At 42.2% G+C, this 15,525-nt stretch overlaps 1 protein-coding gene across 4 annotated transcripts in view; it reads left to right on the plus strand.

Moving 5' to 3' along the window:
- LOC126175723 (bromodomain-containing protein 8) overlaps positions 1–2,266 on the plus strand; it is a 272,574-nt gene extending 270,308 nt beyond the window's left edge. For all 4 annotated transcript variants that reach the window (XM_049922659.1, XM_049922657.1, XM_049922658.1 and 1 more), the window contains one exon: positions 506–2,266. In XM_049922659.1, the coding sequence (XP_049778616.1) occupies positions 506–511 (6 nt within the window). In that variant the 3' untranslated portion in view covers positions 512–2,266. The remainder of the gene's footprint in view (positions 1–505) is intronic.
- Positions 2,267–15,525: the final 13,259 nt, after the last annotated feature.

Below are 15,525 nucleotides of genomic sequence, written 5' to 3' on the forward strand. Positions count from 1 at the left end.
TGTCAACAAGAACAGCGGTTTGCAGCTCAGCACAGCCTGGGACATGGCCATGGCGAGGTTGAAACAAGTGTGACAGACACTAGACGAAAACATTGGCACAGTTGTCGAGGAAGAGAGCACAAGTGATGTCATAGCCAGCAGCACAGCTATAGATGTCATAGCCAGCAGCACAGCTATAGATGTCATAGCCAGCAGCACAGCTATATAACATGAAAATGGCCAAGAAGAGCTTGGTCGAAAGCTAGAGGGTTTTCTACCAACTGGCCCTGCTGGAAGCTTGAGAAGGTTTTATTCATTCATATCACTGTAAAACCATGCATTCATACACTAATTTTAACAGCTTGAAATAACTTTTTTTCATTACCAGACTGAAAAACTCAGTGGACTTATTGACTAGTACTTTAGGTGTGTTATGAATGTTTTGTACCACATAATAGATAGAAACTAGGACAATACAGTGAATTAGCGCATTGATAACAACTTCTTCTTCTTCTTCTTTTTTTAGGTCTGAATTAAGATGAACCAGAAATCATCACTGTTTTTACTAGATATGTGAAACCAATGTTACAATGGCTGTGTAGATACGAAAACGTCTTCATATTAGATAAAACTGAAGTAATGTTACAGACATGGAGTCCATTGTTTCAAAGAATTGTTTATACCAAATGTAACCCATGATTTAAGCATTTTCTTTTACTTTTTCTACTGTCTTTTTCTGTTCTGACAGCTAGGTATTCTGTCATTCTACAGACTGAATGCCTAGGAAAACATACAACTATAGTTATAGTTGCTGTAACTTAGGTTGCACACACTTTGAGACTGTCATTGCTGGTTACATTTATTGCTTAAGTTGCCCTTAAGTTTTACAATAGGTATGGGTTGTATAACCTCTGAAAACATATAAATTAATATGGAAAATAAGATGAATGTTATTACTTCAGTTTAGGTACTGAATGGTGATGTATGCTGTTGTAGATAAAAACTATAGATTTAGTTCACAATTAGTCCCAATTTTTTTTTTGTTTGACTTTTAAGGGACAAGTTATTTATGTGGTTTATCACTGAAGAACAACACCTGGCTTTGTGAAACAGTTACCAAAGAACTTTTGTCCAAAGTATACTATTGTTTTTTATGACAGTGCCCCAGAGTTTTACACATTATAATTTTAACGTGTTTGCCACTGATAAAATTTGTAAATAAGTTGTGACTACTGACTACATATTCACTGTGATCATTTATAAAAGTTACGTTGAATCATATTTTTTACTACTGAGGATATGATAAAATTGGTGTTATTTATTTTTACTGTCATATGTTCCTGGTACACCATATGAAATAAATGCTGTCTGTTGAGGAATCCCGGATAGAGAATGTTAAATGGCCAGTGTTATCTATCACAGTAATTTCCAGCAATGACAGGAAAGTGCTTTCACTTGCCAAAAGATGAAACTCTATTCTACACAAACAATAACCCACTATGCAGGAAGTCTTGCCCACGCCTGTTTCCCTTTATTTTGTCATTCCTTTACGTGTACTACTGAGCCCAAAGCAAATTATTTCTAATATGAAAGCATGATATCTTAACTTTGTTCCTATTTCATAATTGTTCAGGTTGCTCTTTCATCTGGTGCTGACTGTAACACAGCATGTCTGCATTTTAATGCTCATTATCACCACATCACTTTTTACTCATTTGTTTCTGAAAATTTTGCTTAAGAAATTATTTTTTCTTTATGTCATCAAGAATTTAATCAATCAGACTATTATGATGAAATAACATTGCAAAACATGCAATCTGCAGGATACCACTTAGCAATATAAAGAGTGGTATTTGGTGTATTATAAGATTTCTTTTACTTTTTTCATATTTATTTGGACTACAGTTTTTTAATAGTCAAGTGCAGACAAAATCTACAAATATTTGCTGAATTTGAAAAGTTACGGAAACTGACAGGAAAAAGTGGAACCAAGTCTTGATCATTCTGAAGTTTTATCATCCCAATACAAAAAAGTTTTGCACAAATGAATTGTAAAAAGATGAGCAAGATTTATGAATATGGTGTGTGCAGCAGTATGCTCAAAAATTGTAAAACATCATACTACAGGTACAGGACAGAAATCGAATGAGACAGCTGGAATCCAAATTCCAGAAAAGTTAATAATTCAGAAAGAGAACAAAGTCCATGCTACATGAAATCTAACCATAACAACAACAAATTGTAGTATTACATTCTTGTTCAATATCCCCCCCCCCCCTCTCTCTCTCTCTCTCTCTCTCTCTCTCTCTCTCTCTCTCTCTCCCCTCCCCCTCCCTCCCTCCTCCCCCCCCTCCCCTCTTTCTCACCCCACCCCCTCAAACACCTGAGTGTTCTGCTGTTTGTAACTATTTCCTTCTACGTCTTCATCTATCTTTACTTCTGGTCCAGTTTCTTGTGACACCTTCAAATTTATGTATTATTAGATGTTGATTGACTCAACTGTGCAAGACTAAATGAGTACTTGGTTGAGGGAACAAGCAGCTTTGTGTACATAAGTCATGAAATATGATTACGGGTGCTAGACGATAAACAACACAAGAATTTTGTTTACTATTAGTTATTTATCTTTGACACTGCATTCTGTGCTGAGCTGTATTATTAACTTCTTTGAAATTTGAATGTCACATATTACATTCCATTGTTGCCATTCGGTTTCTTCCCTGCACCATGAATTGTGTGTTTCTGGTATGTATTTATTCTCACATGTCACCTCTTCGCATCACTGCAGAGGGCTGTTTGACTCCAAAAGTTCAAGTTTTGGTATTCACTCTTTCCTATAGTTAATAATTTGAACAAGGTGTATACTTTCAGTAAGTGTGATCTTTTTATTCAATCTGGAAGTTTATTTATTTTTTTTTTCTTTTAAATATTCTTGTAAGCACTGAAATGTAATTGTGCAGCAATTATTTTATCATCACAGTATTTTAAAGATATATTTTTTATTTTTGCAGTATATTGTAGATAGTGACCTAAATGTATTATACTTTATATGGACATTATTAAATGTAGACTGAAAAAGACTAAATGCATTTTTTTTCTGGGAAAAATATCATTATTAATTAGTTTTCATATTCCTTCATCATCCATAATATCATATATATTAAATACGTAGCCTGACAAAGATTTGTGTGTGCATGGAAGGCGCATCTGGAATTACTTGAGGTGCAGTAGTGGATAAGGTGAAGTGTCCAAAAGCATGTCTTGGCATGTTTCTGGCCTCTTTGTTAGACACACACTTCACTTTATCAGGCTGTAGTGTTAAGAAAATAACTAAGAACAAAAATAATCTGTTCTCACTCTGCTGGAGCACTTTTATGTGCAGAAATTATCAAGAGAGAATTCAGTTTATAATTCACATTAAATGTGCAGTGCTGTAATTAAGAAAGAAATTTCAACATAATTAAATAGTTAATGGAAAAGAGTGCAATATGCTATAAATATTTAATTTGTAGTTGTTGTGCTCTGTTGTGTTTTATGTTAGTGCAGAAGGCAGACAGTAAAGACAATACAGTTACTGAATACTTAAAAATGAGGAAAGAAAGGAATCATTATTAACTTGATATTGCAGTTACACAAATTTTACTGTTAATAAGGAAGACACTATTCGTTCCAAGATTTTTCCCAGTTCTAAGTGGAGAGGAAAAAACTGGATGAACAATGTTGTTAAATGCAATCAATTTTTAGGAGTTGAAGAAGGGATAGGAGAAAGATGGCCTGAAATGAAACAGTCAGCTGAATTAATTTTTATAAGGGTACAAACAAAGCAAGGGAAACTAGAATAGGCAAAGTGCAAATAGATCAAAGAAAACATTTGGATGACAGTAATGTGTACACACACACACACACACACACACACACACACACACACACATACACACACAGAGAGAGAGAGAGAGAGAGAGAGAGAGAGAGAGAGAGAGAGAGAAAGTTATAATATAAAATATAAATATAAAGTTATAAATAATATAAAATATATAAAAAATAATATAAAATATAAATGTAAAGTTATATTATTCAAGTCTTATAAGATTTTGATGTGTTCTTTTATGGAGCTAAATGTTAAAACATGAAATAAGCTTTACTGTTCATTGTGAATAACCAATATACAAGCATGTCATCACATCTAACCACTAAATTTTGTTAAATGGAGAGCTTGTTTTTAGTTGATCCAGAATACAGGCTCTGGCTTTGTGTGTGAACTTGAAAAACAGCTCTGTTAGTGTAAAACTATTTTACTACTATGAAGTGAATGAGTTTCGTAAAATATTCGGACCAACCAGTAGGTTATATGAATACTTCTTCTCTTAATACGTAGTCGATTCACACCAAAATGTTTTAAAATGAACTTTCTTTTCCCCTATGTTTGTCTATTCACGTATGTTACTGTTAACTGGTTCCTGTTGTTGTGTATAAACACTTCTATTTCTTGAGGATCAGCTCTAGAAAACCATGAAAATAAAATAATCTTGAAAGAAATCACCTTGTTTTTGTTAATTTTAGGTCTACTGAAAAAGCACTTTTCATTTTGAAATTGTGAAATGAGACAGAACCAGCCTGTTAGGCATTTTCTTTAGAGTAATATTGTCACATTCCAGTGTTTAATTTGTTATGAACTTCCTACTTCCTCTTAATGGCACTGAATGCAATAAGTGAATACCAGTATTTTTAATAATATGGGGGTGGGTCCAAAAGTAATGCCACCTGTGTCATAAAAAGATTAGTAATGAACATATAACAGTGAAATTACTGCAGATTGTAGCCTTAACTGTCCTGTATATACTAGTACCATTTAACAAAGTCACCCCGCAATTGCACATGTTTGCTATGTTGTTGAACCGAGGCATCAAAGCAGTTTGGAAAAATTTAGGGTTTTGCTTCTTGACCCATGGTTTTAAAGCTATTTGAACCTCATTCAAAATAAAAGTGTATCAGTATGCTGTAATGGACACCAGAAATGTGCGGCATTGGGTGAAGAAATTGAGTAATGGAGAAATGGTCATTGAAGATAATCCTTGCAGCGGTCAGCCGGCAAAACATGTGTCATAGATGACAATTGAGGACATGCTGATGAAGTGATTTGAGGAGGCAAACACATTGAAAGTTTACAATCAACAGCGAACTCTATTTAACCACACTTGAGAAACTTAAGGTGGCAGTAATGGGTGCTTCCACAATCCAAGCAATTGCATAAATGGTCTGACTTGACCCCATCTGTTTGTAGTATAAAGATGACCTACATGGTTACAGATTCAATCACTTGAATAAGGTTAAAACAACTTTAAATTCATGGTCCAGAAGAAAAACCCATGAATTTTCTGAAACTGATTTTGATGCCTGGGTTCAACGATGGCATGTAAATATAAATGCATGTGACAGTGCTAAACAGTAATGTTGTGTGGAGGACATCCAAGCTATGCTGTGTACTAATTCCACTGTATTCTGTTCATTATTAAAATTTTAATTGTACAACAGGCTTTACTTTTTGATCCACCCTGGCATAAATAATTTCAAACATCAACTGGGGACAGTTAGTCACATTGTCAGTGAATGGAATGCTGCCCAGCACTGCAGTGTAGAATTTTGGAATAGTTTGCTGCCATGAAAAGTTATTTGGTTTCATTATGGTGCTGCTGTAATATTGGTTGTATTGCACAATTTCCTAATGCACTAATGTGTGTTGACTGTAGGCTGTTACTTTGTTGTCTGTTGGTTCACAGAAACCTTTTTCCATCTTTCTTAACATCCAGGAAGAGGCATTTATCTCCAAAGCCCCGAATAACATTGTAATGCAAGGGAGGGTGAAAATTTTTCTGACTCTCATACTATAATTAGCCGACAGAACCAGTCAATCAAAGATAGAAAATCATGTTATCATTGAAATTATGTACGATTTTAGCAAACACAACTTAGGACAGGCATGTACTGTATGAGTGTGTAACTGTGTCACTATAAACATATGAGTATTTCACAATTTTTGCCAGAAAATGAAATCCTTAAGTGTACATCTGAGATATTCAGTGCTGCAAAAGAATGCTCACAGAAGGTAAAATAGGTAGTGATCGTGTGCATATGCATAGGAAATATGTTATTTGGAAAGGATGTAATCCAATTGTCCATAGTAAGGTGGCAAAAAGACATGGTTCATTAGGAAATCTTGGATAACACGTGCAATACTGAATTTTTGAAAGGAGAAAAAATAAAAATGCAGAAAATGAAAGGGAATACAGAAGTCTAAAAAAAATGAAACTGACAAAGTGCCAACTGACTAAGCAGAAATGTATAGAAGACAAATGAAGACTACAGAAGTGTGAATAACTAGGAGGAAGATTGCTGCCACCTATAGGAGACTTAAAGAGACCTTCGCAGAAAAGAGAAGCAGCTGAGATGGCAAGCCAGTACTAAGCAAAGAAGGCGAAAGTGGAAGGAATACATAGAAGGGATGTACAAGGGAAATCAACTTGAAGACAATTTTATAGAAAGGGAAGAGGATGTAAAGTAAGATGAGATGAAACATATGATACTGCAACATTGGTGACTAAACTGTAACAAAGTATCTGGCCCCCCTGCGGGTCCGGGGATTAGAATAGGCCCGAGGTATTCCTGCCTGTCGTAAGAGGCGACTAAAAGGAGTCCATCCCCCTCATGGGGGTAGTTAGCGCCTGCATCCGGAGACGGACAGTTCCACGACCTATAATCGTGGTCTTTTTGGTTTTTCACTTCTCGTCTCTTCCTTCCTTTTGTTGGTTCCTTTCTTTGCTCTTCTCCACCTCACTGTCTTCCTTACTCTTTCCCTTGACTTCTCCTTGCCTTCTCATTGCCTTTTTCTCCTTGCCTTCTCATTGCCTTTTTCTCCTTGCCTTCTCATTGCCTTTTTCTCCTTGCCTTCTCATTGCCTTTTTCTCCTTGCCTTCTCATTGCCTTTTTCTCCTTGCCTTCTCATTGCCTTCTTCTCCTTGCCTTCTCTGGTCTCCGCCTTGGCGTTTGAGACAGTCTGTCCTCTTTCTCCCTCTCTCTCTTCTTTTTCCTCTTCTTCCTTCCTCCCTGTGCGTGCCTGAAGGCCGACCCACGCGTTCGCACGCGTAGCCGGTGACGGGGTAACGCGTAAGTCCCCGCCCTGGGTAGACATGTAAGGCACGCGCGTACCCCCTGGTAAAGGCCAGGCCCGGGGAGGGGTGATTGCCTGAGCTGATACCTTCTGACCATGCCGATTGGTCCCTCCGTCTGTTTCTCGGGAGGTGTGACCTGAGGTGTAAACCTTCACCTAAGGCGGGAGTGCCCTCTGAGAGGGTCCCCACAAGGAAGGAGCGCGCCATTGGAGACGCTGGCAATCATGGGGGATTCCTCCGCAATGGATTCTACTCCATCTCTCTCGACTTCGACCCAAAAACGGAAACGTGACCAGCCAACAGTGACAAAAGTACTACCGCCTGCCCCACAGTTCCTCGTAGTTTCTCGATCTGAGGACGGAAAGGATTTTTCCTCTGTCAACCCTTTCGTTATTCAGAAGGGCGTAGATGCCATAGCCGGATCTGTCAAATCTTGTACCAGGTTGCGTAACGGCACCTTATTACTAGAAACTGAGAGTGCCTTTCAGGCACAAAAACTGCTTCGGGCCACCCTCCTCTACACGTTCCCTGTCCGGGTGGAGGCCCACCGAACTTTGAATTCGTCTCGTGGTGTAGTCTATACTAGCTCCCTCGACGGATTGACTGACGAGGAGCTTCAATCTTTCCTCGCTGAGCAGGGCGTGACGGCTGTCCATCGGGTCATGAAAAAGGTCAACAATGACCTTGTACCGACCCGGACACTTTCCTTGACCTTCGATAGTGTTAAGCTACCATCGCGCATCAAGGCGGGCTACGAGGTTATTTCTGTTCGCCCCTATGTCCCGACACCTACGCGCTGCTACCAGTGTCAGCGTTTCAATCACACTCGACAGTCTTGTTCCAATGCGGCTAAATGTGTCACTTGTGGCAGGGATGCCCATGAGGGTGACTGTCCACCTCCGTCTCCTCGTTGTGTGAACTGTCAGGGTGACCATGCCGCATCCTCCCGCGACTGTCCTGTCTATAAGGAAGAACGCTGTATCCAAGAAATTCGGGTCAAAGAGAAAGTGTCCACCTCGGCTGCTCGCAAGCTATTGGCTAGTAGGAAGCCCACGCTGCTCCCAGCGGGGAAATACAGTACTGTCCTCGCCTCTCCTCGGACTACCCGGGAGGTAGCAACCCAGACATGCGATCTGACCTTCAGCACCACGGTCGTCCGTTCCGCCAGTGCTAAGATCGCACGGTCGACGTCTCCTCTTCCTCCCATCACCCCACAGACACCAGCCCCTTCCTCAGCTTCTGCTAAGTCGAAGACCCCGAAGTCAGATGCATGGGCCTTCAAGAAGGAACCATCCCGTGCAGACTTCCTCCGTCCCTCAACCTCCCAGCCTTCGACCGGTACTTCCACCAAACGTCCTTCCAAAAAGGTGCATAGGAAGCACAGCTCTCCTTCTCCGCCACGGCGCATTTCTTCTCCTGCGCCACCCAGCGGTTGCCGCCCCAGGCCGTCATCCGTTTCGCCTGGCCACACCGCTGGTAGCCGTACATCTGGCCGTTCACCGGCGGAGGAAGCTCCCCCTCCCGGCCATCCTCCCGAGATGGCCGATGACCCTATAGACCCCATGGACGATGACTGTCCGCCTACTGATAGCGGCGGCAGTGCTCGCTCGAAGCCAGGCCCTAAGCGGCCTTCGAGGTGACCCCTTCTCTCATCTTCCTTTTCTTACGATGGCATTTATTCACTGGAATATTCGCAGCATTCGCTCCAACCGAGAGGACTTGAAGTTGCTGCTCCGCTTGCATCGTCCGCTCGTCGTAGCCCTCCAGGAAACGAAGCTACGCCCATGCGATCAAATTGCCTTGGCACACTACGCCTCTGTGCGTTTTGACCCACCCCCTGTGGTAGGTATCCCAGCTCATGGAGGGGTTATGTTGCTGGTCCGGGATGATATTTACTACGATCCCATCACGTTGCACACCGGCCTGCAGGCAGTTGCCATCCGCATTACTCTCCCCACTTTTACGTTTTCCTTTTGTACCATTTACACTCCATCGTCATCTGCCGTTACCAGGGCAGACATGATGCAACTTATTGCTCAGCTACCTGCACCATTTTTGTTAACTGGAGACTTCAATGCCCACCGTCCCCTTTGGGGCTCTCCAGCATCCTGCCCGAGGGGCTCCTTGTTAGCAGACCTTTTCAACCAGCTCAATCTTGTCTGCCTCAATACTGGCGCCCCTACTTTTCTTTCGGATACATCTCACACCTATTCCCATTTAGACCTCTCTATATGTACTCCCCAACTTGCACGCCGGTTTGAGTGGTATGCACTTGCTGATACATATTCGAGCGACCACTTCCCGTGTGTTATCCATCTCCTGCAGCATACTCCCTCTCCGTGCTCCTCTAGTTGGACCATCTCCAAGGCAGACTCGGGGCTCTTCTCTTCCAGGGCGACCTTTCAGGATCAAACCTTCACAAGCTGCGATCGTCAGGTCGCACACCTCACGGAAGTCATTCTCGCTGCTGCTGAATATTCCATCCCTCACCCTACTTCTTCTCCACGTCGCGTACCGGTCCCCTGGTGGACCGCAGCATGTAGAGACGCTTTACGTGCTCGTCGACGTGCTTTACGCACCTTTAAACGCCACCCTACAGTGGCGAATTGTATTAATTATAAACGATTACGTGCTCAGTGTAGTCGTATTATTAAAGAAAGCAAGAAAGCCAGCTGGGCTGCTTTCACAAGCACCTTCAACAGTTTTACTCCTTTTTCTGTTGTCTGGGGTAGCCTGCGCCGGCTATCTGGCACTAAGGTCCACTCCCCAGTTTCTGGCTTGAAGATCGCGAATGAAGTCCTTGTGGCCCCTGAGGCTGTCTCCAATGCCTTCGGCTGCTTTTTCGCAGAGGTTTCGAGCTCCGCTCATTACCACCCTGCCTTCCTCCCCCGCAAACAGGCAGAGGAGGCTAGGCCACCTGACTTCCGCTCCTCGAATTGTGAAAGTTATAATGCCCCATTCACCATGCGGGAACTCGAAACCGCACTTGGCCGATCACGGTCCTCCGCTCCAGGGCCTGATTCTATTCATATTCAGATGCTGAAGAACCTTTCTCCTGCGGGTAAAGGTTTTCTTCTTCGTACATACAATCGCATCTGGATTGAGGGACATGTTCCCGCATGCTGGCGCGAGTGTATTGTTGTCCCGATTCCTAAGCCGGGGAAGGACAAGCACTTGCCTTCCAGTTATCGACCTATCTTGCTTACCAGCTGTGTCTGTAAAGTGATGGAGTGAATGGTTAACTCTCGATTGGTTTGGCTGCTCGAGTCTCGACGCCTACTTACCAATGTACAATGTGGATTTCGTAGGCGCCGCTCTGCTGTTGACCATCTGGTTACATTGTCGACCTTCATTATGAATAACTTCTTGCGGAAGCGCCCTACCGCGGCTGTGTTCTTTGATTTGGAGAAGGCTTACGACACCTGTTGGAGGGCGGGCATTCTCCGCACCATGCATACATGGGGCCTTCGCGGTCGCCTCCCTCTTTTTATTCATTCCTTTTTAATGGATCGACAGTTCAGGGTACGTGTGGGTTCTGTCCTGTCCGACACCTTTCGCCAGGAGAATGGGGTGCCACAGGGCTCAGTTTTGAGCGTCGCTCTCTTCGCCATCGCGATCAATCCAATAATGGATTGCCTCCCAGCTGATGTATCAGGCTCCCTTTTTGTGGACGATTTTACCATCTATTGCAGTGCGCAGTGTACACGTGTCCTGGAGCGCTGTCTTCAGCGTTCTCTTGGCCGTCTTTACTCCTGGAGTGTCGCCAATGGCTTCCGTTTTTCTGCCGAGAAGACGGTCTGTATTAACTTCTGGCGCTACAAAGAGTTTCTCCCACCGTCCTTACGACTCGGTCCCGTTGCTCTCCCAATCGTGGAGACAACCAAATTTTTAGGCCTTACATTTGACAGGAAACTTAGCTGGTCTCCACATGTGTCATATTTGGCCGCCCGTTGTACCCGTTCTTTAAATGTCCTCCGTGTTCTCAGTGGTATGTCGTGGGGAGCGGATCGAACCGTCCTACTTCGTCTATATCAGTCGATCGTCCGCTCCAAGCTGGATTATGGGAGCTTCGTATACTCCTCTGCACGGCCATCCATCTTATGCCGCCTCAACTCCATACAACATCGGGGTTTACGACTTGCGATCGGAGCATTTTATTCCAGTCCCGTAGAGAGTCTTCATGCTGACGCTGGCGAATTGCCACTCACCTACCGGCGGGATATACTGCTTTGTCGGTATGCCTGTCGGCTACTGTCAATGCCCGACCATCCGTCTTATCGTTCCTTTTTTGACGACTCTCTTGACCGTCAATACGGGTTGTATGTCTCTGCCCTGCTACCCCCTGGCATTCGCTTTCGTCGCCTCCTTCAACACCTTAATTTTTCACTCCCTGCAACCTTTCGTGTGGGCGAGAGCCGCACGCCACCTTGGCTCCAGGCTCAGGTCCGCGTTCACCTTGACCTCAGCTCGCTCCCAAAAGAGGTCACCCCCGGTTCGGTCTACCACTCCTGTTTTTTGGAACTTCGTTCGAAGTTCATCAACATGACTTTCATTTATACAGATGGCTCTAAGACCAATGACGGGGTCGGGTGTTCCTTTATTGTCGGGGCACAAAGTTTCAAATACCGGCTCCATGGCCATTGTTCGGTCTTCACAGCTGAGCTCTTTGCCCTCTACCAGGCTGTTCTTTACATCTGCCGCCACCGACATTCTGCTTATGTCATCTGCTCAGATTCCCTGAGCGCCATCCAGAGCCTCAGTGATCCGTACCCGGTTCACCCTTTCGTACACCGGATCCAACGCTCTCTTCAGCAGCTGGTGGATGTCGGTTCTCCGGTTAGCTTTATGTGGGTTCCTGGCCATGTCGGTATCCCTGGGAACGAAGCTGCAGATGCCGCGGCCAAGGCTGCGGTCCTCCAGCCTCGGACAGCTTCTTGTTGTGTCCCTTCGTCCGATTTTAGCAGGGTCATTTGTCGGCGCATCTTATCGCTGTGGCATGCCGATTGGGCTGCACTTACCGACAACAAGCTTCGGGCCTTAAAACCTCTTCCCGTGGCTTGGACGTCCTCCTCACACCCTTCTCTGCGGGAGGAGGTCGTTTTAGCCCAGTTCAGAATTGGACACTGCCGGTTCAGCCATCGCCATCTGCTGACGGCTGCGCCGGCGCCGTTCTGCCCATGTGGGCACTTGCTGACGGTTAGACACATTTTAATGTCCTGTCCAGATCTTAACACACTGCGCCTCGATCTTAACCTGCCTAATACTTTCGATGCCATTTTAGCGGATGACCCACGAGCAGCTGCTCGTGTTCTTTGTTTTATCAATTTGACAAACCTCGCTAAGGACATTTGATGATGTTGTTTTTTAATCCTATGCCTGTCAGTCTGTCTTTTTATCGTGTTTTCCCTTTTAGTTGTTGTTGTCAACTTGTGCCTCGCGGTGCATTCTTAGAGTAGTCAGGGCGCTAATGACCATTGAAGTTGTGCGCCCTAAAACCACAAAAAAAAAAAAAAAAAAAAAAAGTATCTGGAATAGACACCATTTCCTTACAGTTATTGAGATCCTTGGGAGAGCCAGCCATGACAAAAGTATTCTATCTCGTGTGCAAGATAGGATGCACATGAAATGTGATCAAATTTCAAGAAGAATGTAATCATTCCCATTCCAGAAAAAGGCATGTGCTGAAATGTGTGAATAGTACCAACTGGTATAAGTGTGCTTATGGTGTCCACAGTTGTTGTGTTGCATGCCAATACTGGTAAGAACTCGTGTGATGAATCACGTGTCAGTTGGTAGCTAATCATAACGCATGTTCATAATTTCCGATGCTTTCACAAATAGACTTAGGTAGTTTTTTTTTATTAAAAAAAAAAAAAACTTGGTTTTATTCAGGATTCCAATTCGCTATATTATTTCCCACTTATTTGGCCACAAAATCCTATTTTTCAACATAATTTTCGTTCAGTCCAGTGTTACCGTACTGAGAGGACCTGTATGCCTGCATGGAACCACTCTACTGGTAAGACATTGGAACCTATGTCTTGCTGCATCAATAACCTTCCTACCATCCATATACTGCGTCCCACAGAGGGCATCCTTTATTGCGACAAACAGATGGAAGTAAGGAGGTCTTTTGTTAGGCGGTGAGGAACCCAGGGGGCACACAACTTTGAGTACCCCAACTGGTTGATGAGTGTGTCAGCACTGCAATAGAGATGTCCATTTGAACAAAAAGTTGTTTGATTGTGATTCGTTGATCGTGTCGAATGAGCGTGTCCACTCTTTCCACTATTGCAGGATTCACAGCTGCATGCATCCCAATAGCACACGGAAGATCAGTCAGGTTTGTGCAACCTTGTTACGATGATGACAGACACCTCGTCCAAAGACTCATCATACTTTTCTTCACTGCCAGGTCTATATGTCTATATAGACATTCTGCAAGTGCCTGTGAATATCTGTGATTGCCTGGTTTTCTGCCAAAACAAATTCACTGTCAGCTCACTGCTTGGAACACACTTCCGTTACAGATGGCATTTTGAAGTCTATGTATAGTGTTGCAACTTGTTGGAATTTCATGATGTGATATAAGATTATTTAAGTAAGATCAAATATATCAGATATTTTCTTTGTTAAATAATCTTACATTTCATGTTCACTGAAATAATTCTTTTAGTTTTATTTCTGAATTTGACTAACATTTTTCATCTCTGAAAATGGAGATACTCCATAGATGCACTTGTTTAAAATCTTTGATCCCACAAAATTTCACTGCACCATATATTTATGTTTGTACCTGATGATGGCATGACAGCCGTAAACTGGTTTGTGAAATAAATAATAAATCTTGCAGAATATTAAACAAGTGTTGTGTTTTCATTCATAATGTATAAAATAATCTACCAAGAACCGATGGAACAGTCAATCACTGCAAAATCGAATTTCCTTTCCATTCATCAAACAAACACACAAATTAGTAACCATCCTTAAAATTCATAAAAATCAGGTCAGTTAAAGTTATTCTTGCACACTCCATATTGAAAACAAACGTAATCAATTCATATTGTGCACTGAAAGAAATCACTTGATTCAGCTGTTCTCATTGGTTACTGTATACCACCACCTGATTGGCAATGACCAGTGTCAACAAACTGCCAACATCAATGCACAGTGAAGAGCTGCACACACACACAGTAAATGCATTTTAGCCTTACCAACATGATTACAAAGTACTGACACACATTTTTTTTATGGAAGAATGGAAAACCGGTAGAAGCCAAACTTGAGGATCAATTTGGGTTCCGGAGAAATTAAGGAACATGGTAGGCAATACTGACTATGACTTTTCATAATAAATGTGTTTAAAAAAGATAAACTTGCATTTATAGCATTTGTAGATTTAGAGAAAGCTTTTGACAATATCAATTGGAATAAACTCTTTGAAATTCTGAAGGTATCAGGCATAAAATACAGGAAGCATAATGTTAATCACTACTTGTACAGAAACCAGACTGCAGTTGTAAGAGTCGAAGGACATGAAAGGTAAGTATAGTCGAGAAGGGAGTGAGATAGGGTTGCGTCCTGTCTCTGACATTATTCAGTCTGTACACTGAGCAAGCAATAAAAGAAACCAAGGAGAAATCTGAAAAGGGAGTTAAAGTTCAGGGAGAAGAAATAAAAACTCTGAAATTTGCTGATGACATTATAACAGAGGCAGCAAAGGACTTTGAGTTTGTATGTTTGGGCAGCAAAATAACTGATGGTCAAAACAGAGAGAGTGTAAGATGTCGACAAGGAATAGCATGGAAAGTATTTCTGAACAGTATATTAACATTGAATATGAATTGAAATGTTAGGAAGTCTCTTATGAAAGTATTTGTCTGGATAGTGGCCTTGTACTAAAGTGAAACAAGGTAATGAACAGTTCAGACAACAAAGAATAAAAGCTTTTAAAATGAGGTGCAACAGAAAATTAGATGGGTAGATTGAATAAATAATGAGGTGCTAAATTGTCTAGGGCAAAAAAAAAAAAAAAAAAAAATAATAATAATAATAAATTATGACACAGGCTGACAAGTGAAGAGATCGGTTGATGTGACAACATCATAAGGCATGAAAGAATCGTCAAACTGGTAATCAAGGGGGGGGGGCTAAAATTTGTAAAGGCAAACCATGGCTTGAATACAGTAAGCACATTTAAATAGATGTAGGATACAGTAATTATGTGGAGCCATAGAGATTTGCACCGGCTAGACTAACACGGAGAGGTGCATCAAAGCTGAATCGCCATAGTAGTTGTAAGCCTCGATTGTGGACTAAGGTAACGTTCTCTGGTGTAGGCACATGCATTACTGTATTGTAATGTAGCAGTACTGTTACA

This window comes from Schistocerca cancellata, chromosome 3, assembly GCF_023864275.1.
Source record: "Schistocerca cancellata isolate TAMUIC-IGC-003103 chromosome 3, iqSchCanc2.1, whole genome shotgun sequence".
Lineage (NCBI taxonomy): Eukaryota > Metazoa > Arthropoda > Insecta > Orthoptera > Acrididae > Schistocerca > Schistocerca cancellata.